The following is a 23,919-nucleotide window of genomic DNA, read 5'->3' as shown; positions in this document are numbered from 1 at the left end:
CCTTACATGCCAGGGATTTGGGGAAATAAAAATTACCCATCATGCCTGGTGATACCTTGCTTGCAGAAGTGAACTCCCTTCAAAGTTGTTTTGTTCAGTTCTGTTACTGATCACAGAAGACAATTCCACATAGAACCAACATTCTAGGCTTTTAAATTCCTTGTGGCTTTTGAAAACCCGGTCCTATCCATGTGTACAATAAGAACCCGCAAGTTCTTGTTGCACCATTTTGTTGTCTTTGTTCCCTCAAAAAACAGGCTCTTAAGTCATCAACAAATTGCCCAGCCCTAAACAAACGTTTAGGAATCCATTAAGCATTCCATGAGGAAATGTGAGGAATTGGCTCAAAAGCTAGAAATTCTAACTTTATGATACGTTATGTTAATGTATTTTATTCAACACTTACATTTAAGATTGCTCATACGAATCTCAGAAAATGGGATATGTGTCTCTGTGTGAACACATGCCTTTGAATCAATCTTGACTCCTGATAACTGCCCAAGCTAGACCCTGCAGTTTTGACAATATTTCAGAAATAAGGTTCGTCACTATTTGGTTCCTAGGGCTGAAATAGAATGACAACCCAACTGGCTTTGCCCCTAAGGTTAGACTAGAACCCACAATCTTAGTATTTTAACCACTGCACCAAACTGACTCTCTTTGAACTTTACCCTTTACAGAATATACATTCCAAGAGTAGGTTATTTCAAAATCAATTGGAAAACCACACTTTTTGCATTAAGTGAGAAAAGCCTTACAGAAAAAGAAAATCCTTATGAAATGAAAACTTTCACTTCTCGCTAAACCTGATAAAGGCCATTGCAACATTGCTCATTTTTTTCTCTTAGGATGCACAGCAAGAGGAAACCAATATTGCTGAACTAACAATTCAGCACTTAACTCTACATTATTTTCTTCCTTACAGTGCTTACAATATAAGAATAAATAAATAAATAATGGCTGTTACAGTTCTTAACACTGCATGTTGTAGATATCTTTTTTTCCCCCTTTCTTTCAGCTATTTGGGTCTTTTGATTTGCTTAAGGTGTTTTGAGAGCTTTGGTTGGTATGTATGCTACAGTGATGCTGTGTGATTGTAATAGTCTGTTGGTTCTTCCTGTGACATTTCTGATGTAAGGCAGTGTTTTTTCTTCCATGGTTTATCTCTGTGTTTATTGATGGTTAATCACTCTTTTCCCCAGCTATGGATTGGTTTTTTGATCAAGGCATAAGTTGTGTCCTTATGCTCTTAGTAAATGTCAAGGTTTTTTTTTTTAAGGAAGCATTTTATAGATACTATGAGGACACAGTCTTTCCAAAGGATAAAAAGGATGGTGTTTTTTTCTGTATCTTGTACAGAGGTGGATTTGTAAACTGTACAGATGCAGAGAAATAACTCAACAAGACGTCCATAACAAAGAACATTTATTGGTTCATCAGGTATCCTCATAACTCACATTTGTGATGAAGTTCTTCTTTTATGACCAATCCTTTGTATATCTGCCTTGTAGTAAAAGATGGTTATCTCCTAACACATCTCATAGTGATAGAAAGAAGCTGCCATGAGTTAGAGAGTTCAGACAAAGAATGAGGAAAATCTCCCCCAACCCCTCAAGGGTCAAACTAGTGACCAATCAGAATTACAGATGTGGTCACATGACATGGACTATATTTCCCAGGATACCTTTAACGACATTTACCATGAAGCCTTCCCTTAAGGGGACAGCTCATAATTGCTAAGTAACTGTCCAATTCCCATAGACTGGCTGGGACAGCACAGTGTTATTTTGCATGTTTTCTCCAAGTTTTTACTTTAAAAAGGAAACCAAATGAAGAGAACACAATTCAAACGCTAAGTAAAAGAGGTGAGATTTTTGCTAGATGACTGCATTGGCAGACCTCTGGATCCATGAAGTTGCTTAAAATATGAAGATGAACTGTGGAAAGTTTGAATGAACATGTCCCATGAGGCCTCAAAGTATATTAAAAGCCAAACTAACAAGTTCTTCAGAATTACAGAATAACTAAATGCTGGCAACTGGCAGTAATAGTAAAAAAAATAATTTGGGATTTATAACAGTAATGTCTTTAAAAGTGAGATATAAGACACCCTTGGTAAAATCTGCAGTATTTGGCAATTAGGCCCTCAGTTCCTCTGTGCCATGAGGATTTTTAGAAGATTGTTGGCAAGGGTTTTTCACAGATATAGTAGCATAAATATGTGCAGTAAACATCGTTCCATTCTCCATTGTACCAGAGATGTGCACAGTCCTCATTTGAGAGATCGTTATTAGGCTCCCCTCGCTTCCAGTACCTGAGATGGGGGAGAGAAAAAAAAATCATGTTTTGAACAATAGTTCACCAAAGTATACAAAAGCTCGAGCAGTAATGAAATTTTTATTCTAGAAAAAAAAAATCCTTTGCCATTTTGAAAAGAAATCTAGCACAATCAGATGACTCCTAACAGTCTGTTGGTTAAGAAAATAACGGCAAAACACAGGTGGGAATGGAGATGCAGACTAAGACTTTAATGGAAAAAGTGTCTGGGTGCAGAGGCAGAATGGTCTTGTTTTGTCTCTAAATTCGTCTCGAGGTGCTAAGAGCACCTTTGCAGGAAATGTTCAGTCAGAAAACCTCAGAGAAAGAACAAGTAATTTCTCCTGGGGATCTTGTCTGGATTGATGTACCAATTATTGTTTTTTATTTTTTATTTTAACGAAATGTTCCAGATACATTGTCATCATCATCATCATCAAGCAGCAGACATTCAGTTGTATCTGACCCTCAGCCACTCTATGGATCACCACTCTCCATGACCCTCTGCCTTGCATGGCCGTGGTCATCCCAGTGTCATCCTTTATAGCAGGGGTCCCCAACCACTGGGCCCCAGACCGGTACTGGTCCGTGGATCATTTTGTACCAGGCTGCAAAGAATGAAAGTAGGGCCTACTTTGCTTGGGCACCGCCATCTTGTTTCGACGGCGCTTGAGAAAGTGCTTCCGGGTGAGCTTGTCGGTCGTCGGTTGGAAAGCGGCGTTTGGGTGCTGAAGGAATCCTCGCACCTTAGTTTCGTCGAAGGGGGGCGGCTTTGAACAAAAATCCGTCCTGATGGCAGTGAAGTCTCACGTTACTCAGGAGGAGATTAAGAAAGAGCCCAAAAAGCCCATTGACTGCGAGAAGGTACAAAGGAGGAGTTGAAGGTGGTGGGGAGAAGCAGGGGACGGCTGGCTGGCCGGTCGCTCGGCTCGCCTTGCCTTGGTCGTGCGTGCTGATGCCGGTACCGGTCCGTGGATCATTTTGTACCGGGCCGCAAAGAATGAATAATCGTGAAACTGGTCCCTGGTACAAAAAAGGTTGGGGACCACTGCTTTATACTACCCACCAGAGGGTACTAGGATGGCCCCTTCTCCTTTTTCTGCTGATCACTCCCACCATAATTGACTTTTTGTGTGAGTCAGCTCTCACGGCATGACCAGTGACAGCCTCTGTTTGGTGAACTTTGCTTCAGGTGATATTTTTGGTGAGGTTTGGTCTAGGACTCCTTTGTTTGCTACTTTTCAAGTCCAGGGGATTCATCAGGAAGGTAATCCTCCCGGCATGAATGTAATAGAGCCTGCCAATTACATTCGTAACCCAAGGATTCAATACTTGGATCGTGTTCAATGAATGTGATCTCTCCCTGCTTTACCCAATGCATTTGCTAATCCAACGGGCAGATTGTTAAGTGCACATGAGATATCTCAGGGTGGGAAGATCAAGGGGGGATAGTGCTTCCCATCACCCAAGACCTCCCCTGACCCACTGCAATACCTCATGCTTCTCCCCCCGATCCTGCCCTGTCAGGTCTCCACAGGCATGGGCTATGAAGACTCAATTATCATTTGAAGATCTCAATGATCAAGCGAGCTGCCTCTTCTACAGATTCTCTGCTGCAATTTCTTTGCCCTTCTCCCAGTGCTCTAAGAACGGAGTGTTGAGAACAGAGGTAGAGCGGGATGAGTGTGCCCCGCTCACCAAGGCTGCCTATCATGGCCCCATCAGAGCCTGAATCTGCAGAGGAAGATGAGCTGGAATTGGAGACAATGGAGATCGAGGGGGGTGGCTTCATTGGCTTTGGAGGAATATGGGGAGGAGCAGGCCAAGTCAGGACATGACCTTTCAGGATTTGGACAGCTTGTTGGCAGGGAGGAACAGGGGCAGAATGACCAAGAGAGGCTAAGCAGTGAACCTAAAAGACAGAGCTCAGGAGAAGAACAAGGACAACCCTCTCCTGATCCTTGAGCACAATGGAGAGAAGGCAGGACCAATGCAGGCTGACCCAACTACTTGGGAGGAGAGCGCCCGCCCCTCTTCACAAGGCATACCTAGGGACTGAGACTTAGGGAGACGCTGTGGGGAGGGGCATTTGTCGGGAACAAACCCTGAATTCATGGACTGTTGTGTGCTGTTTGTTGATGATGTTGGACCTTTCCTGGACTTCTTATTTTATTTCTTGCATCCTGGATTAATTGCCTTGTTCTTTTGCTCTTTGACTAATTGACTTATTCCCATGCCCTGCAGGATTTCTTGTTTTGCAAGCCATTGTGCTCACAGCATTGTGCTGGACTACTTGCAGCCAGAGGCTGCTAGAGGTGTGTGTGTGTGTGTGTGTTTGTGATCACTTTGCTCTGGAACTTGCCAGAAATGCGGGAGCATTTGGAGAACATTTGGAGCAACAAAAGGGGTGGATGGAACTGTCAGCTGACTGTGTTGCCTCTATGCTGTGCCCCGGGTCATCACACTGCCTCTGTAGGACAACTGATCCATTTTTGAAGTCTGAAGGAGTGTGAGATTCTGTCCCCAAAGGCTTCTGTTCTTTTCACCAAAAACTTTTGCAAAGGGATGGAAGGCTTCAGGAGAATGATTTTGTGCTGCTTCAGATCTTCATCCCTTTGCAAAAGCTTTTGATGTGGAGAACGGAAACCTTTGGGGGCACGACCTTGCGTTCCTTCAGACTCACCGAGGCTGCCCAGTGTTCCAAAAGTGGATTGGGTGTCCTGCACAGGCAGCCTTGGGGAGTCAGCCAAGCTGAGCAGGGGACCCTCATCCTACTCTGCCTCTGCTCTCACCATTCTGCTTTTGGAGCGCCAGGAGCAGGCAAAGAAACCCCGCTGCTGGACAAACCCACAGCAGAGAGGCTGTAGAGGAGACAGCTCACTTGAGGAGAGAGGAACAGTCAGTCTGTTCTGAAACTCTGGATCTTTGAAAGGTAAGTGAAGCTTTCAGGGTGAGGAAGAGCTGGTGGGCTAGCCTATAATGCCTGTTAGGTCCCTGAGGAGGAGGGGAATACGTAGGGGGAATGTTGAGGTGTCTCTGTGATCAGTCATAATCTTGCCATGGTCCTGCAACATTCATAACTTTGGGACTGTGTTGTAAGTACATTGGGGGGGGGGGGCTGTTGTAACTTTGAACCATTACTAAGTGAACTGTTGTCTTAGCTGGTCCCTCAGGAAAGCAAAATTCTTGACTTCATTGAGTTGAATCAAAAGAACTTTTACTGAGAGAAAGTGGTTGCAGTAAAGCCAGGCAGAATCTGAGGATCCTGTGCAATGCACAAAGCAATTCTTCTGTTTCCCCAAACCCAACCCCACTGACCAGTCCACCAGCAGCCAATGTGATGCTGCAAAGTTGTTTTGAGAATGCTGAGGTGCTACGCAGATAACAGTTCACTCTCAGGGCACAAGGGCCTTGGAACCAGGGTGGAACCAGCTGGGAAGGAGTCTGCCTCACCTCCGAAGGCAATCCGCTTCCCTAATTCCCATGCTGTTACAGCAAAAGCATACAAAAAATGCCTTCAGGCCTTCCCATCCCCTCCTTCCAACAGAATGGCAGGACGCAATGGTGGACCTGATACTTAAGGACTACCGATGGTCGCCTCCAGCACCACAGTTCAAAGGTTTCTACATATTTAAAATAATGTTGAATTTGATTGTTTAGAACAGAGGACCATAATTGGAAGCTCCAGAGCCGCATGCAACCCTTTCCCAAAAGGTTTTGTTACAGCCCATTAAAAATTTACTGTAATTGTTAATTTGAAAGAAAGGAAGAGTTATTAAATACATGAATTAATCATCTCAGCAACAGCTTCTTCTAACAAAATGTAAATCAAATCAAATAAAAAATGCAGGGATCTTTTTCCTGTCTTATCTGCTCTCCCTAGTAGCATTTAGAAGTGGAGAACAGCCAGGGAACAATTCTGAGGTCAGATTAATAATATTTGTTAGGATACTGTTTGAAGTGAGAACATAAGAACTCCAGCAAATAACTTTGCTTTCAAATACAGATCTCTATATAGACCAAAATATTGGATTCTGGCTTTCTTCCTGCATTTTGGTGTAACAATCTGATCTTCTCAAGACATTTGCCTCTAAGATTTATTTCTCTAATAGTTGCTATGTTAGTCACGTTGTCATTGTTTTCTGACATGACTGAATCCATTCTTGAGGAGGGCAGCCCACCTGACCAAAGTGTGGCTTTTGAGATTGAAAAAGTTTGTTTCTGTTTTAAAAGAAGCTTTTGAGAGATTATATATGGGAAAACATTCGGATTGACACTTGGGATCTGGGGATAGGCAAATGAAATTCAATGTTCAGTGCTTACCTGAAGCCATTTCTGTAACTGCTACCATCCACCCATTTCCATTCTCCCTCTATGTCTATATCTGTAAGTCCTAGCCAATGACGTGCATTCCTGGCTCGTGTCTGAAGGAAATACTGCAAAAAAAAAAAAAAAAACAGGATAGAGAACTAGAGCAAAGGTGTGAAGATTGAGATAATGTGGAATCTGTGTCTTGGACCCCAGTTTTGTTACCAGGCTACACAAATATGGATTTGTTTGTAACCAAAATGCACTGTCCATGCAAATGAGTTAAGTATCAATAATATTTGAGAGAATACACATTTTGCACAAATGTACACACATACACAAAATCTGAGAAGAGGAAAAGGGTGAGAGGAGCAGCCTGAACAACAGAATTTTCCAAAGAAGTCCACTGAAGAGTATATATATTCAGAGGCCTAAGACTACAAGGGGATTGTGCAAAATAGGAGAATAAAATGGTGCATCCTGGGAGAGGATGTAGCACGTCATACAACAAATAGGGCTAGGAAAATTCTGCCTTATTTAGCATGGTTGAACTACAACTCCCAATAGACAGGTTGTCGATAGTGAAAGATGATCGGAATCATAGTTCAGCAACTGCTGGATGTCCACAAATTCTTGATTCTTGCTTCAATATTGCCTGACTACATTGGCTGCTGAATAAGCTGCTGCTTTGATGAGAATTGATAAAGCAAAGGGAGCCAGAACCAGAGGTGGTATTCAGCAGGTTCTGACCAGTTCTGGAGAACCGGTAGCAGAAATTTTGGGTAGTTTGGAGAACCGGCAAATAGCACCTCTGACTGGCCCTGCCCCCATCTATTCTCTGCCTCCTGAGTTCCAGCTGATTGGTTGGGTCTTCTTTTGTTGCCCTGCACAGGAGAACGGAGCTGGAAAGCAGGTTAGAGGGGTGGGGAGGGAATGGGGATTTTGCAGTATCCTTCCCCTGCCACGCCCACCAAGCCATGCCCACAGAACTGGTAGTAATTTTTTTTCAATCCTACCATTGGAAACCTGCAATTAAAAAGGTGGAACATAAGAGCAATCACAAGTGGGTTCAATCATTCAGTTATTAATCAAAACAGTTGCTAAGTGAAACCTTGACTGCGCTTATGGTATTCCTTCAACTTCCCTTTATAGACCTGCAATCAGTGGTGGGATTCAAAAATTTTTACTACCAGTTCTGTGGGCGTGGCTTGGTGGCAGGGGAAGGATACTGCAAAATCTCCATTCCCTCCCCACCCCACTAACCTGCTTTCCAGCTCCATTCTCCTGTGAAGGGCAACAAAAGAAGACCCAGTCATAAATGTGAGGATTGGTCATATAATTACTTTTTCATCACTGCTATAACTAGTTATTGAATGAAGGCTACATGCAAATCTCTCTGGTACCTAATATTCTAATAGTATTCCAATGAGGTGATCACCTCCTTAGAGCACTGGTCCAACAGTGATAGCAGTGAACATTTGTGCTATAATTAACTAGAAACTTTGCTGAGATAGGAGGAGAACTGTATGTTACAACATATATTAGCAAATAATTGGGAATTCGGTAGTACTTTTTCTGACTCACACATTTTATTTAGAAGCTGCAGTTTACTTCATGAGATGCATAGGTGAGCCTAGCTTAGACCAATATGGTTATAATACAGAACTTTGGATAGATAGTAGATAGTTATGGTCAGGGGTGGGATTCAAATTTTTTAACAACTGCTTCTGTGGATGTGGCTTAGTTGGTGGGCATGGCTTGGTGGTCATGTGACTGGTAGGGCATGGCCAACTCAATATCACTCACATTGAGGCACGCATCTCCACGCCTGGTCTCTCATGACTGTGGGGATGCTGCAACAATTGTAAGTGTGAAAAATGGTCATAAGTCACTTTTTTCAGTGCCATTGTAACTTTGAATGGTCACTCCACACAAGGAAAGTACCAGCAAAGGAGGGGGAAGAAACCTCCAGAGGTGTTCCTGAGACAGGAAGTCTAGTCTTGCCAAGAATGTAATAAGAGTTAATGGAGAGGCAGTTTCTGTAAGCAACACCAGAATGTTTCCTTCCTGCCTTCCTTACAGGATTAGGCCAGTCATTTCTTCTAACAACTGGTTCTCCGAACTGCTTAGAATGTTAACAACCGGTTCTAGCGAATAGGTGCGAACCTGTAGAATCCCACCCCTGGTTATGGTAGATTGTGACGGCCCATCTTGTGCGGGATCAGTTTCCTAAAATTAACTCATCCCGAAGCGCAAAAGCAATCAAAGGCACATGTGGAGAGCTTTTGAGATTTGTAAACTCAATCAGAACAGAGTTCCCCAACCTTTCCGGCTTTGAGGACCAGCCTGGGTAGATGGGAGAGGATTGTTCTATGCAAGCGGTGGGCAAGTGCACACGCAGATACATTTGCGCCTGCCGCTTATGCAAATGGAGCATGCTTGCCTGTGCTTGCCCAGGGCTCGTGCAGGGGGGGCTTTGCTCAACTGCCGCTTCCACAGCTCGGTTCCAAACGGCTCAAGACTCACTAGTGGGCCGTAGTCCAGGGGATTGGGGACCCCTGATCTAAGAGGTATCTGTATAAAGAGTATTATGGGTAATGGTAAAGGACAGCCTTTCAAGAAAGATCATCCATATTTTATAATTTAGTTATTTAACGGGCTTATAACGTATTCTATTCAACTGATATCATCCAATGCATATTTTCCCAAATATATAATTTGAGATTAATAAGACACATATATTTTCTCACAGGAGGATACTTTTTCATACACTCCTGAAAAATTGGACTGGCAGGGGGGCTGTTTTCATATCATTGTTACCTGAGCTGATTTATTTCTGTTTCCATTGCAGTGAAACCAGAAATTGAAAAGAAAACGATGTTACTATTTACAAGGATGAAACTTTTATGAGCTGTTTGTTTTTCTAGAGGAAGGAAGGCATCCTTGCCTTTCCCAACTCCTTGAATCCTGTGCTTGATAGATTATTCTGTTCACAAGTCCTTAAAGAGAAAAAATAGCTGGAGGGGTTTCACTTCCCAATTCTCTCTCTGTCTCTCACTGCATATAAATGTACGCATATGCAGCCAGTTCTACTTTAAAATGCAGTTAGGATTGATCTCTGTTATTTGCTCAGCCTTGGAATTCTTCCCTAGTTAAACTATACTTCCTAGGGATGAGGGGGGAGGGGATTACTTCTTTTTCTTTATTTTCTGTTTTCTTCTTTTTCTGAATCTTTTTTACAATTTTTATCTTTTGCAGTTTGTATTATGTTTCTTCAAATAATCTATATACAGTATATAAATGCCAAGTACCACTCACTCATCACGAAATCTCCAGAACCGTAAAGCCTACAAACTTGAAATTTGGCACATATTTTTTTCTTGGCTTCTAGGTGCTCGTTAAGAAAGGGTTTTTCAAAATGACCATTAGAGTATTACTATTTCTTAACACAGTAATTAACACATTCTGATGCTAAGGAGTTCTACTCCCCCTCCCTACCTGAAAAGAACTCTGTTCCAACTGCCAGTTGCCTCACAAGGTTGCGGAACAGCAGGAGGTAGTATTGTTCGCCATCATGCTCCATTATTCTGTAGCTGTAAAATTCAGCAGCAGACCTAGTCTTCTTGAGCGGACCCCTGGTCTTTGAGTCTCACTGAGGTATATTGATGTAATAGCCATCTTTTCCACAGCAGAACATCAGAGGCAGTGGTGGTATTCTACTGGCTTGGCCCAGTTTGGACAAACCGGTAGTAAAAAAACAAAACAAAACAGTTACCAGTTCATTCGAACCGGTATTTCTTTCTTTTTTCCTCCTGATGATCAGCTGTTCTGATGATCAGCTGTGCCCGATCTCCCTCGCTGTCTTACTGTTTCCCCTAGGGGGCTTCCCTGAGGCCCAGGAGGCAAAAATAGAAGAAGAAGCACTCAGTTTTTGGCCTTTGGGGCCTCAGGGAAGCCTCCTGGGAGCAAAAACAGTCTCCCAGGAGGCTTCCCTGAGACCTAGGAGGCAAAGAAGAAGAAGAAACCGTGCCCACCTAGTCACATGGTCATGCCCACCTAGCCATGCCCACAGAACCATTAGTAAAAATATTTGCATCCCACCCCTGATTAGAGGGTACTGGAATGTTCAGGAGCTGTCTAGGACTCCTTACAGTACTAAACCTTGGTACCTCACCAAAATGTCTACACCTTCCACCTATGGAACTGCTTCCAGACTCAAGATGGCAGGAGCGATATTCCATTATGTGTTTCAATCACCATCCACCACTGAGCCAATGGATTATGGACCGGATTTCTCCTGCATAGCCTAATCACATAGTGTCGTCGCAAAGCACGACTATCCAGCTTGTCTTTAATAAAATTATTAAATTTAATAATTATTTAGTTAAACAGGAATAGGTCTCTATGTGAAGCAAATAGGGTGACCTTGGTACCCTATTGCTGAAGGAGACAAGGCAGGAAAGAAAAGAACCAGACCAGACCAGAACAAAGGTATTCCAATTTGCGGGGGGGGAGCAGCAAAAATACCAATGCTATACAAGACTAACAGAATAACATAGTTAGAAGGGACCTTGGAGATCTTCTAGTCCAACCCCTTGCTTTGGCAGGAAACCCTATACCATTTCAGACAAATAATTGTCCAATCACTTCTTAAAACCTCCAGTGTTGAAGCATTCACAACTTCTGGAGGCAAGTTGTTCCACTTGTAGGGGATATTTTAAAGTTATTATTATCAGAGTAAAGACTTAAAGAGTTAATAAAGCTTGGCCTAACAAGGTAATAAGTAAATATGGGATACAATATAATAAGTTGTAATTTTCCATAATGTAGACTAGCACAGGGGTCCCCAACCTTTTGGACTTCAGGAACCACCAAACTCATAATTTTAAATCCTGCACGGACTTCTAATATGAATTCAGCATGCTGCTCGCTGAAGCACCTGGACTCCTACTGACAGGATGGGGTCCTTCAGGCACTTAGCTTGGCTGCCTGTTTCTGCAACCTTAAATACTCAAAAAGGCATTTGGACCCATTTCCCACAGAAAACAAAACACAGGGATCTCTCATCTCTTTTTCTCTTTCTCCCTCTCTCTCATCTCTCTCTTTTTCCCTCCCCTTCTCTTTCTCCCTTTCTCCCTCTTTCTCTCTCTCTCTCTCTCTTCCATTCTCTCTCTCCTTTTCCCTCTTTCTCTCTCTCTCTTCTCCCCCTCTCTCTGTCCCCAGGGGTGGGGGTGGGGAGAAAGGAACCTCTGAACTGGTGCTGGGTGGTGAGAATCTGATGTCTGGAGGCTGACAAGCCATGTGCTGAAGATCAGATGGCTGGCAAGGAGGCGAGGCAACAGGGGTGATACTGGCGGTGGATGGACTGATATGCTTGGGAGATCGCAGCATCAGACTCCTTCCTGGGTGTCCCCTGGCCTGTTAGGAGTAGGGGTGCAGGGGAAAGAAACCTCTGAACTGGTGTTACCTCCTGCCTCCGCACATCGAGGAGTTCGAGCGGCTGCCAGCAATGCCCTCAGGTAAAGATGTTGCGAGGGGGAGCTTGACTCCTCCCGTCGGGAGCTTTTCTTCCTCCTTGCCAGAAATGCTCACATGCAAAATGCTCACCATCCCTGCCACTTGCCATGCCTCCTCCTTGCCGCTGGCCATATGAGCAAGGCTTTCTGGCTAGGAGGAAGAGAAGCTCCTGAGGGGAGGGGTCGAGCCTCCCCCTCACAACATCTTCACCTGAGGGAGCTGGCAGCTGCTTCCTGCTGCTTGGCCTCCTCGATGTGCTGAGGCAGGAGGCACAGGTTTGCTAGGGAGACTGCAGGATTGCCCCACCTCCCCGCCAGCCATCTGGTCTTCAGCACATGGCTCATCGGCCTCTGGACATCAGATTCCCACTACCCAGCACCAGTTCAGAGGTTCCTTACCACCCCACCTTGCGGGTCAGGGAATACTCGGGAAGGGCTCCGATGCCATGATCTCCTGCATGCTACCCTACCTCCCTGCACGCATCAGTCCATCCACCACTGGATTCACCCCTGTTGCAGACACGAGTGTGCTGCGGCCCACCAAAATTTTCTCATTGACTACCTATTCTGTCCTCTGTAATGTACAAAGGCAGATAGATAACTCCACAAAGCATCCATACAAAGTCTTTTTATTGGTTCATCAGCCATCCTCAAAAACACACTGTTATGACAAGATTCTTCTCAATATCCAATTCTTTGCATATCTGTCTTTCTGGGTAAAAAGATGGTTATCTCTTATCCCTTTCATCCCATATCGTAGAAGCAGGAGTAGAGATGCTAGCACGAGGCTGGGTTCAGGCAAGAGTGAAGAAACCTCTCTCAACCCACCAAGGGTCAATTCAGCGACCAATCAGGATTACTGATGTGGCCACATGACATGGACTACCCAGGATACCTTAACTACATTTACCATGACGCATTCTCTTAAGGGGACAGCTCCCAATTACTAACTAACTATGCCAATTCCCATTAACTATAATTGGCTGGACAGCACACTATCAGTGGGCCACGGCCCACCAGTTGGCGACCACTGGACTAGCATATAGCTTATCATATACTTTATTCAAATTATCTAGAGTTAGTATTTTAAAAGTATAGCCACACTGTTACATATCCAAGACACAGCCATGTTTGCCTGATGTGTGAACCCTTGAGATATGTATCAGGTACTGGGTGGTACAAAAAACAAGATAAGAGAATACCAAAGAAATGAGAAATGAAGGGGCTGGGTGCTTTGCAACATAGGCCTAACTAATTTTAAAGTTTAGCTAGAATAGCAGATTGTAGGCAGACTGTTAGCATGTGACTGATCTGGGCCTGTCAATCGAGCCTAGCAAGGAGTGACAAGCGGCTGGTGATAGAATTGTATAAAATATGCTGAGATCTGTTACTGGGTGTGGACATATGAGTGAAGCCGCTGGTTTGAAAACCATAGCTTATTAGTAATTTTATTGTGCAAATGCATGCAATTCTGTCTGATATAAGAAAATAAATAAGTTAAATAAATCATATTTTACATAATTTGTTGGTCAAATCATAGGGTTCTTCCGAACTTGCTTAGAAATCTATTAGGTCACTTGTGAGCAACTTGTGCTATGCAGGCCACATGCAACACAGAGTCCTTCAATATAGCTCAAGAGCCAAATCTCCTCCCTCCCTCTCCAGTTAACCAAGCTGACTGGGAGAGTAAGGAGAGCAATGAGTTTTCCCTTGAGGAGGATGGCACACATAGTTGTACAGATAGTTCTGCCTGATTACAGTTTTGCAGGAAGGATGATGGATAGAAACCCCATCTTTTCCATGAAAATAACTCCCCCACCAGCCTGGCCAACGGTTATTTCATAGGCTTGGAGGCATGCAGACAGTTAAATCTGCATTTCCAGATTTCAGCCTGTTCACTCTGAACGCATACAAGTGAGAGCCTATGGATGGATAAGGAAACAGTACTGTTTTCAAATGTTGTATATGTGATTTGAGAAAAAGTTTTAGGATTCTAATTTAAGGTAAGAGAAAAGGGAAATGATAGTTCTGTCCAAAAGGCAACTGGATTTTCTCTGCTTTTTGCCTTGAAGACGTTTCTCTTCTCATCCAAGAAGCTTCGTCAGCAATAGCAAGATAGCATGATATAGCATGATATAGCATGATAACAGTGTTCCAGTACTTAAGGCTGCCACAAAGAAGAGAAAGTTAACCTATTCTCCAAAGCACCTGAAGGATAGAACACAGATAGAAAGCAATGGATGGAAAGTAACCAAGGAGAGACGCAACCTAGAACTAAGGAAAAATTTCCTGACAAGTTAGAACAATTAATCAGTGGAACAACTTGCCTCCAAAAGTTGTGAATGTTCCAACAATGGAAGTTTTAAAGAAGAGATTGGACAGCCATTTGTCTGAAGTGGTATCGGATCTCCTGCTTGAGCAGGGAAGACCTCAAGGTTCCTTCCACCTCTGTTATTCTATTATTCTTCTGTAGCATTGGTGGATGAGAAGGGAAACATCTTCAAGGAAAAAACAAAGAAAGTCCAGTTGTCTTTTGGAAAGCACCTTTGGGACAACCATGACCTGGAATGACTGATAATCTCTATAGAGGACAGTTCTGACTATATGCATGACTGCTGCACATTACTGATTCCATATTTGCCAAATGTCACGTATTCCCTTGGAGCAAAAACTTTGCCCATCCTTGCAACCATTAGGCTTTATAAAAATATGAATGTTATTTTGTGCCATGACTTTTGTAAGCTTTTAAGTCCTCATTCATCCATCCATTGATTCTTTGAGCCGTATGTCTCATATAGATATTCTGGCTGCCACTAATTTTTGCCTTATTTATTCCATTTATTTACCATAACATTTGCTTGTCATTCTTTTTGTTAGAAACTCAAGATGGTAGGTATGGTTCTTTTGCTTTCTCTCTCCACTTTCATTTTATTCTTGCAGGATGATAGATTGGGCCAAGAGGGTACATTAGAATCAAGGTAACTGCCTAAGATTGATGGCAGGATGGGGAATTATGCTTGTGTCTCCCTAGTCCAAATCCATCTTGCATGTAGACATGGCGGAGAAAGTCTCTCTGAATGTAGCAAGCTTCTTAACCTTTCCATATCTCATAGTTATGAGATCAGTCTGCTCTCCAAGAAAACAACCACAGTCTCCTCTTTTTACCTGTTCGCTCATATCATTGATGACAACCAGCTGGGCACGATTGTCCTTGCATTGATCATTGGCCCATCTCCAAGTACCCTTCTTCAGAGAGAAGTAATAACACTTCCCATTAAAGTACTCCCACTGTGTGTGGTTAGGGCCACAAGGAAACACTGGTTAAATACAAAAAGAGAGTGTTAATTCAAACTGGAATCCGGATTTGTTTAACATACAATCTCTGTGACTTTTGGTCAATTAAAATTTCCATCTCCATTTTCAAGTCAGAATTCCAGGTTTTCCTTGGGCAGATCCAACCAAGCAAGCACTTAATGCCAGAATCAACCTGAAACTTTTGGGGCAGAAGGATAGAATATCTATAAAATAAAGGTGGGGGGGTTTAAGGAAGTACAGCTTGTACGTGTTTGGATGTGCAGGCTTGGGATCTTGCCTAGCAATGAAAGACCTGGAGACATCTGACTCGCTAGGTTTTTAATTAGACTGCCAGTTTCTGAGAGTCATGGCAAAATAAATTCCTACCCTGCCACACAAGCTGAAATCTAAAACGGCTGACTAATCCAAAAGAAGTCAATTTTGTTTATTCCACTAGGTGGCTGACTGGCACTGCATTGAAAGAAACCATTGATTAATGTCAGAAAATGTTTTTATAGGATGTGAGAAAATCTCTTTGCCAGTAAGCCACAAAAATCTCATGTCATCTTCGGGAATGATTCTTTTATTTTTAATTACTATCAACAATGGTTCAATCTTATAGGTATGGAATAGAGGTGGAAGATAAGTTGGTGACTCCCCCGGTCTCTGCGGCTGGTGGCCAAAACTATTTTTATTAAATATGCATTGTAATCATATTTAATCTGATTAATTTCTTTTCTACGGAAGAAAAAAACCCACAGAATCACACCTCTGTCTCAAATCTTGTACTGTGTGTCACTTTCCTATGAAAAGCCATTATCTATGGGAAAATTTACTCTGTCCCTGATGTTTTCAAAAATAGCATCTTGAGGGACAGTGTTTGTGGGTCAGGATTTTGGCAGAAAACAGCACAACAAGGTTTAGGTTGAGGTCTAAGGTGTCTTTTCCTGCAAATCATAATAATAAACATGTGCAATTTGGCTCACAAGAATTAAAGTCAAGGTTGTTCATTCTCCATTTGCTGATCTGCGCTGGGTGGACTGTGAATTAGTGGCTTTTATTTATTTTTTTAAAAAAGAAAAGAACAACAGACTCATAGAAAACAATCCTATTAAAGTCTACTGTCTTGTAAATTCTTTGGATTTTTATTTATTTAATTAATGTTTGCACACACCCATCTTAAGCTGACTCTGGGCACCTTAAAATTCTTTTTACAATTCTGTCAGTTCTTACCTCTCCATTTCAATCAGCATGCCTCCAACATATCAGTTACAGGAGAACCACGATGGGAGAGAGGTGCATTACCACCTCCTATTCCTACCCCAGCTGGGTTAATTGGGGGGCCATTGGGAGAAGCAGAATGCAGAAGTGAAATGGGCCTTGACCTGTTCTAACAGGGCTCTTGTTCTTATGGCCTTACTGTCTTATGTCCATCAGAGAAAAGCCACTAGGGGATTTGTATGAGATATTTAGAGGCTCATTAACACCATAGTAAAAAGATCATTATATAAGTATTGAAATGGAAGACAGAAATGTTATCCTCTGTGCAAGATGGTGTCACCAAAATTTAGTAACAAATTCAGATAGTCCTCGACTTATGACCACAAGTGAGCCCAAAATTTCCATTGCTAAGCCAGAAGGAGAATTTTGCTCCATTTTATGACCTTTCTTGCCAGAGTTATTAAGTGAAACAGTGCAGTTAACTTAGTAACATTGTTGTTAAGTGAACCTGTCTTTTTCATTGACTTTGCTTGTCAGAGATCTCAAAAGGTGACCATATGACCCTGGGACACTGCAACTGTCATAAGTACATGCCAGTTGCCAAGCATCTGAATTTTGATCACGTGACCACGGAGATGCTGTAATGGTCATAAGTGTGAAAAACAGTCATAAGTCACTTTTTTTCAGTGCCATAATAACTTCAACCAGTCACTAAATGAATGGTAGTTACTCACGGACTACCTGTAAGTGGAAAATGATGGTGTGATTTTTTTCCAGTGGGTTTCAAATAAAAAAAGATGGTGTGTTAAGCATCAAAATTTTAACACACCTAGAAAACTAAATGGGAACTCCAGGAAGATAACTAGGAAGGGTTATCATCAAGACTTACATTTGTCATCAAGGTTATCCACTGACAGTACAAAATGCATACTTATTTTGTTCATTTCTGATGAAAGAGTTGTGGCTGAAAAAAATACAACAAAGGGAGGGAAGGTCAGCATTTTAGACTCTGTAACTTTCCACATTTGAAAACTGATTGGTTCACTTATCTAGCTTGTTATGGTTTAAGGCTGTGAAAGATCCCAGCTGTTGGGATTTGCAAACTATGATAGCAATAGCACTTAGACTTATATACTTTATAGTGTTTTACAGCCCTCTCAAAGTGGTTTACAGAGTCAGCCTCTTCCCCCCAACAATTTGGGTCCACATTTTACTCACCTCAGAAAGATGGAAGGCTGAGTCAACCTTGAGCCTGGTGAGATTCAACCTGCCAAATTGCAGTAGGAGTAGCTTGCAGCACTGTACTCTAATCACTGCACCACCGAGGCTCGTTTATTTAATGCTTTACAGTGCTCTTTAAGAGTTTAAAGAGTCAGCCTATTGCTCCCAACAATCTGGGTCCTCATTTTACTGACCTCGGAAGGATGGAAGGCTGAGTCAACCTTGAGCCCCATCAGGATTGAACTCCTGGCTGTGGGCAGAGTTAGTCTGTAATATTGCATTCTAACCACTGCACCACCAAGGCTCCTGTGTATATCTTACCATAATCAGTGGATCCAGTCCACACTGACTTATTCAAGGTCAAGATGGTCTGTAGCAGGGGTCACCAACCTTTTGGATCTCAGGGACCACTAATCTCATAATTTTAAACCCTGCAGACCACTAATATGAATTTTGACTGGCGGTGGCTTGCTGACATTGGTGGCAAAGTTGGTCCCATATTCCAGAGCTGCAGTAGACACAGGACTGGCCCTTTGGTCATCCTGGAGCAGCTCCTCTAGTCCATGGCAGGCCTGGGTGGAGGAGTAGCTGCTCCGGGATGACCCACCGGTTGGTGACCACTGGTCTGTAGGACTTATGAGCACCCACATTTCCTATAGTCTGTAATTGTTGTAGGAATTGGGGATGCTGCCCAACATGGTCTTGGTGCAGAGTTCTGCATAAATACACAGGCTGTTTATTGGAAGCATTCCCAGGTGAGGAGCAGCCTGGCCATAGCAGACTGACAACTCATTCCAGCCATGGGTGGATCTCCTGGCAATAGCAGGGCCCTTTGGTGAAGCTAGGAACTGGGTGGATAACCAGCAGTCAGGTCTGAAAGGGCCCATTGATCAAATCAATGACATAACCATTTTGGCTGGATGAGTGAGAGTCACAGGTGATTCAATCAACATTTGGTGGGTCCCAGGAAACATGCTTTCTCTGCTATGGCATCCACCTTCTGAAACATTATTTCCTCTAAAATTAGATTGGACCCATCCGTTTTGATATTCCAGATATCCTGCGAGACCTAGTTAAATAATTGGAGTTGGGGTTCCCAGGGAACTGGAGATATGCTCAGATGGCTCCATTTTCCATGACCATGCTTATTCTCCCTTTGCCTAGGGTTTGAATATCTTTTTAAAAAAATGATATTTAATTTTAAATCTGGATTTTACAGTTTTTATCTTTTTTGTGTTTTATTCTTCTATTGCTATACACCTAGAGTTTCATTTGTGAGTTGGCAGCTATACAAATTTTATTGATAAATACATAATAAATAATTCTGAGAGAATGAAACATCAGCTGGTGGGATAGAAGAGATCTTTGCATTGCAGGTCCTAATTCTGACTTTGGTATCTAAAGAAACATTTATCAGTGGAGCTTAGAGTTAGAAAATGCTATCAAAATAAGGGTGTTACAGTCATAAACTCCTTATTAAGGAAGCAGACTTCTACAGAATGACAGAAAAGTCATTTCAAAGAAGACACTCACAGATATTTGGAGCATGAATCTACCTACCAAATGAAAATCTCTCTCAGAAAAGATATACATTGATAAAGAGTTTTGACACAAGACTATTCTCTGTTCAGGAAAGAAGATGGTGTTACCTCAGGTACCTGTTTATAAATGGATAGATGAATAATTCAGTAAATATAAATTTAGGAAAGGGGAAACATGTTGAAGTTATCTGAAATAGGCAGCTCTGATTCATCTTAGTTGGGCAAGTTTCAAACAGATGTTGAACAATTTTTACAAGCCTTGATACAGAAGTATTCTTGGTACTTGTGTGAGGACTGTGCCATGCTAAACTAACTCTAATATTTTGCTACTATTTTTATCTGTAATAGAATTCTGCTTCAGTAAAAAGAAGAAAAAGGGTTTTGCCTCAGAAAAAAAGGGTTTAAACATAAATACTGCATGTAAGTTTTCAAGAATCTAGTCTAAGAGAAAGTTTGAAAGTATATGCCATCAGTTAGTTTGCTAGTTCACTAATCCAGTGCTATCAGTACTAAAATTTGGGAGTTCTCCAGCATTTCATTTATTAATTTTGGCTCCAAAAGATGCATTGGGACTTTTTTCCAGTTAGGTCTTATTTTGGGTGAAATACGATACTAAATGCATCCATCTGGCTGAGAGTTATTTTTGGGGTAGGACTTACATTACGAGCATTCTGAAAAATCATGCTAGGGCTTATTTTTCAGTTGGGTCTTACTTTCGAAGAAACATGGTGTGTTTGTGTATGTCTTTGTGTATGTATTGTTTTTACTGAAATATTAGTGAAGATGGTACCATATATTGTACCATCTTCATTATTATTTCAGTAAAAACAATCTTCTTCCCATACCTCATCTCATCAATAATCAAATTATAAACTCAAATTAAAATAATCTATAATAATTTTATAAAATAAAATTATAAAATCATTCAATCCTAATTCGCAGAAATCTATTAAGAGCTACCAGAAATAGTAACAAAATTTCAGACATGAATTTTTCCAGACTCCATATGGAGATGCTAGGGGTCTGGGAACTAATCCATGTAAAACATATTCTCCGTTATTGAGTTATAGAAGTGCCATCTCTGATACTTTTAGTTGCTCTGGGGTTTGGGTGTCCAACCTTTTGGCTTCACTAGGCTGCATTAAATAGAAAAAAATGTCTTGGGGCTTCATATAAAATATGTAATATTTTAATAACATATATAATAACATATCACATCATAATATTAAAAGCTCATGATCTTGTGGGGCCACATTTCTACCTGTCCCAGGGTAACATGTAGCCCATGGCCCGTGGATTGGACATGCCTACTCTAATGTTTTCAGTCTGCTCACAAATTAACTGCAATTTACCCAGTCATGATGTTCAGAGGAAGGAAGCAGAGAGGCAGAATATAATCTCTGGCTAAATAGCAAGAACTCCCCCTATCAAAACTCTGGCTTGTCTAGTCAGTATACATCAATTTTCTCCAATTTGCTTGTTTTCCAGAGGAGCCAATTCTTATTTCAGTCTCAACCTGTATGTCTGTTGGTTGTCTAGATAGCCTCGTATATTTTTGGGTGGAGCCTCCCATAGAAAGCTCTTTTTGTGCAGGCTGTAGCAGGTTTGTCAGGACTTAGGAACTGAGTGTTCTCATCTACTTTCTTGAAGGAACATCAAGATCCCAAGAGTTATCATTTCAGAAAGCCCCAAAATGGAACATGATCCAGTGTAAGTAGGATTCCTTGGATCTTCAACCCTTTCATATCAACTCAGTGCAGACTCAGGTAGCAGATTGCAGAATCATAGATCTCTAAGTGAACCTTTGATTCTGTGAGCAACTCAATCTGCCTGCCTACTTTGCCTGGTTTGGGGTAAAAGTTGCTTTTTTCTTATAAAAAGAAATCAATATTTACATACATGGCATGTTGTGAGTTAATTTTGTGAGTTTGCTTGCAAGCAAATTTTATGTGACAGACTCAGGTAGCCAATTGCAGAAACATAGATCTCTGAATGAATCTGTTATTCTGTGAACAACTCAATCTACCTGCCTGCTTTCCCTGATTTTAGGTAAAAGTTGCTCTTTTTTATAAAAAAATAAATATTTACATAAATATTTATAATATTTACATACAAGCCACACCCAGCTAGTCACATGACCACCAAGCAACGGCCACAAATTAGGCCACACCCACAGAACCGGTTCTTAAGAAATTTGAATCCCACCCCTGAGCATATACCTCTCTTCCCAACTGAAGGAGATCAAGCCAAGGATTACTCAATAGAGTAACAGAATTATGAAACACATACCTTTGGAAAGAAATGCAATGTAGAAAATAACTGTTAGGAGAAAAGAGACTGCCAGCAGAACATAGATTCGGAAGTCAGATCTCTGGGTGTAGTAAAGGTAATTCCTTTCTTTAAAAAAAAAAAAAAGAAATGGAGAAGGGTCAAAGAAATAGCAGGAATTTTGTTCCATTGCCGTTAGGAATCCAGAAAGGAAGTTATTTCTTTGTCAGTGAAATCATGTATGGATTTTTATTCTTGTTGGATGTCTATAGTATGAACTGAACCAATGTTGCAATGTCATTGGGTGAACTTGCATGACATCATGAAATATTACAATTTATTTTCTGGGAATACTGTCTGTGGTTGTATATTATTCCCTTGATCTTTACTGATTGGTAAAGTGAGACTTGCCATTATTTGTAAATGGTATTATATGGTGATAAAAGAATTGTAAGGAGATTCAGTTTGGTTTGGTGATTAAGGCACCAGCCTAGAAAAGGGGAGACCGTGAGTTCTACTCCCACCTTAAGCACAAAGACAACTAGGGCCAGTCACTCTCTCTCTTAGGAAGATGGCAAGGGCCAACCACTTTTGAAATTTTCCTCCAAAATTTCAGGGAGTACTGTAGTTTAAGTGGTCAAACAGGACTTGAAGACATATGCACATATTCAAAAGTGTGTATGTGTGAGGGACTCTTGGATTTGGTGGAAATCCAACAATTCTAGCTGAAATCCACATATACCATCAGCATGTTGGAAATAAGGAATGTCCACTAACCTGCTTAGTAGATCAACAGAACAACCCACCAATGAAAATATGTCTTCAGTGCAATCAAATTAGGGAAGCACTAGCTTAGAACTCTTTAAAATATCGGTGCTCTCTAGCTGCATTAGAGCTCAATATGCATAATCAGAAATATTCTAAATCAGCTCTATTTTTTGAATCTTTAATTTTGGTAGTTTATCCATTACGAAAGAAAATGAAAGAAGAGCTGCAATAGAGGATTGTCCTCTAGCGTCTTTTTGAATAGAAGTCTGCCTCCGGAAAATATGACACACACTAATCACGACTTAAGTACACCAACTCTTTGATTACAAATTAAAAATGTAAATTTTAAATCTCAATTTCAGATGAAATCTGACGCTTTAGCTGCTGATTACTGATTGCCAAGAAGGAAAAAAAATATTTACTTTTATCAGTGCGAAGATCATCTGGATATATTTCATCCTCCATTTGGTTGAGATCCTTCTTTGCAGATTTTGATTTTGTAAAATAAGGACACTGCGGTTCACCTTGTCAATTCTCCTGAGAGGCCAGGCTCCAACTGCTCGCGGCAGAACAGTTTACACCCCAGCTCTGGTGCCCTCTGGCCTCAATTTGCTTTATTTTTCTCTCTCTCTTTTTAATGTGGTCACCTCCTCCAACCTCATTGATTGAACATTACAGTATTTTAAAAAAAACTGTCCTTGGGAAATTTGATAATGATTTTTTTTTCTGTTCAGAATGTTCTTGGCCAGAAATCAATACTTTCACCTCTTTGCATGCATCACTTGGTTTCTAAGTGAGCATTATTGAGAACTGTCCTGTTTTATTTATTTATTTTATAATATTTTAATTAGACAGGGAAAAAGACTTTCATGTTGCTCCAGCTATGGAAATTAGTAGCTTAGAGAGTGATTGAGGGGGATGGGTCTTTTCAAGTTGTTGTTTGGCATGTATAGCCTAAACTCTATAAAGCTTATTTGAAGAATCTCATATTTGAAGAATACCTTTGCCCATGTTGGACTTAGCAAAGCCCAAGTGCACTCCCCCCCCCACAAGATAGATGAATCACAAATCATAAAAGATACACTAAATAGAGATCCCAAATAACGATGCCAAGTTTGATGATAAACCCAAACATCTTTCAGAAAATTGACATCTTCAGCTTTTTTAAAAAAAATGGGGAATATTGAAGCCAACTGAACTTCCTGTGGGAGGCTGTTCCAGAGGACTGTCTCCATTACAAAAAAAATGCCTCCAGACTTTGCTCCCTTCCCCATCTTCCCAAAATGGAAGAGACCAATTGCTTCTCCCACCATGAATGTTCATTTGATGTTGCCTTAAGCTGCCCTAAACTCTACTGGCGTTAAAAGTTGTTTCTTCCCCCTTGTTTCATCCTCCCCCAAGAACAACCCCTCCCTATTAAATTTGTTACTCATGGTTGAAATAGCGGAAATCTTATGACAGCTCAG

The 23,919-nt window shown here is 41.5% G+C and overlaps 1 protein-coding gene across 1 annotated transcript; it reads right to left on the bottom strand.

Annotated features, from left to right (window-relative positions):
* Positions 1 to 1,408: 1,408 nt before the first annotated feature.
* LOC113444878 (hepatic lectin-like) lies at positions 1,409 to 23,043 on the bottom strand. Its single transcript, XM_026713799.2, has 6 exons — positions 22,876 to 23,043; positions 21,707 to 21,814; positions 17,545 to 17,619; positions 15,306 to 15,457; positions 6,640 to 6,752; positions 1,409 to 2,314 (listed from the first exon to the last, which is right to left on the bottom strand). Exons 1-6 carry the CDS (start codon positions 22,916 to 22,918, stop codon positions 2,173 to 2,175), a joined length of 633 nt encoding a protein of 210 aa, XP_026569584.2. The 5' UTR covers positions 22,919 to 23,043; the 3' UTR covers positions 1,409 to 2,172.
* Positions 23,044 to 23,919: the final 876 nt, after the last annotated feature.

This window comes from Pseudonaja textilis, chromosome 2 (genome assembly GCF_049901715.1).
Source record: "Pseudonaja textilis isolate UNSWEBS1 chromosome 2, rPseTex1.2, whole genome shotgun sequence".
In the NCBI taxonomy this organism is placed as follows: Eukaryota; Metazoa; Chordata; class Lepidosauria; order Squamata; family Elapidae; genus Pseudonaja; species Pseudonaja textilis.
The sequence above is the reverse complement of the archived record's forward strand: the minus strand, read 5'-3'. Positions and strand labels throughout refer to the sequence as shown.

Bases quoted from the DNA above. Each gene is read 5' to 3' on its own strand.
- LOC113444878 (XM_026713799.2), bottom strand. From the start codon at position 22,918: ATGGAGGATGAAATATATCCAGATGATCTTCGCACTGATAAAA. The intron at 21,815-22,875 runs GTAAATATTTTT...TTTTTTTTAAAG, and splicing joins TGATCTTCGCACTGATAAAA to AAAGGAATTACCTTTACTAC. The intron at 2,315-6,639 runs GTAAGCACTGAA...CCCCCATCTCAG, and splicing joins AGTTACAGAAATGGCTTCAG to GTACTGGAAGCGAGGGGAGC.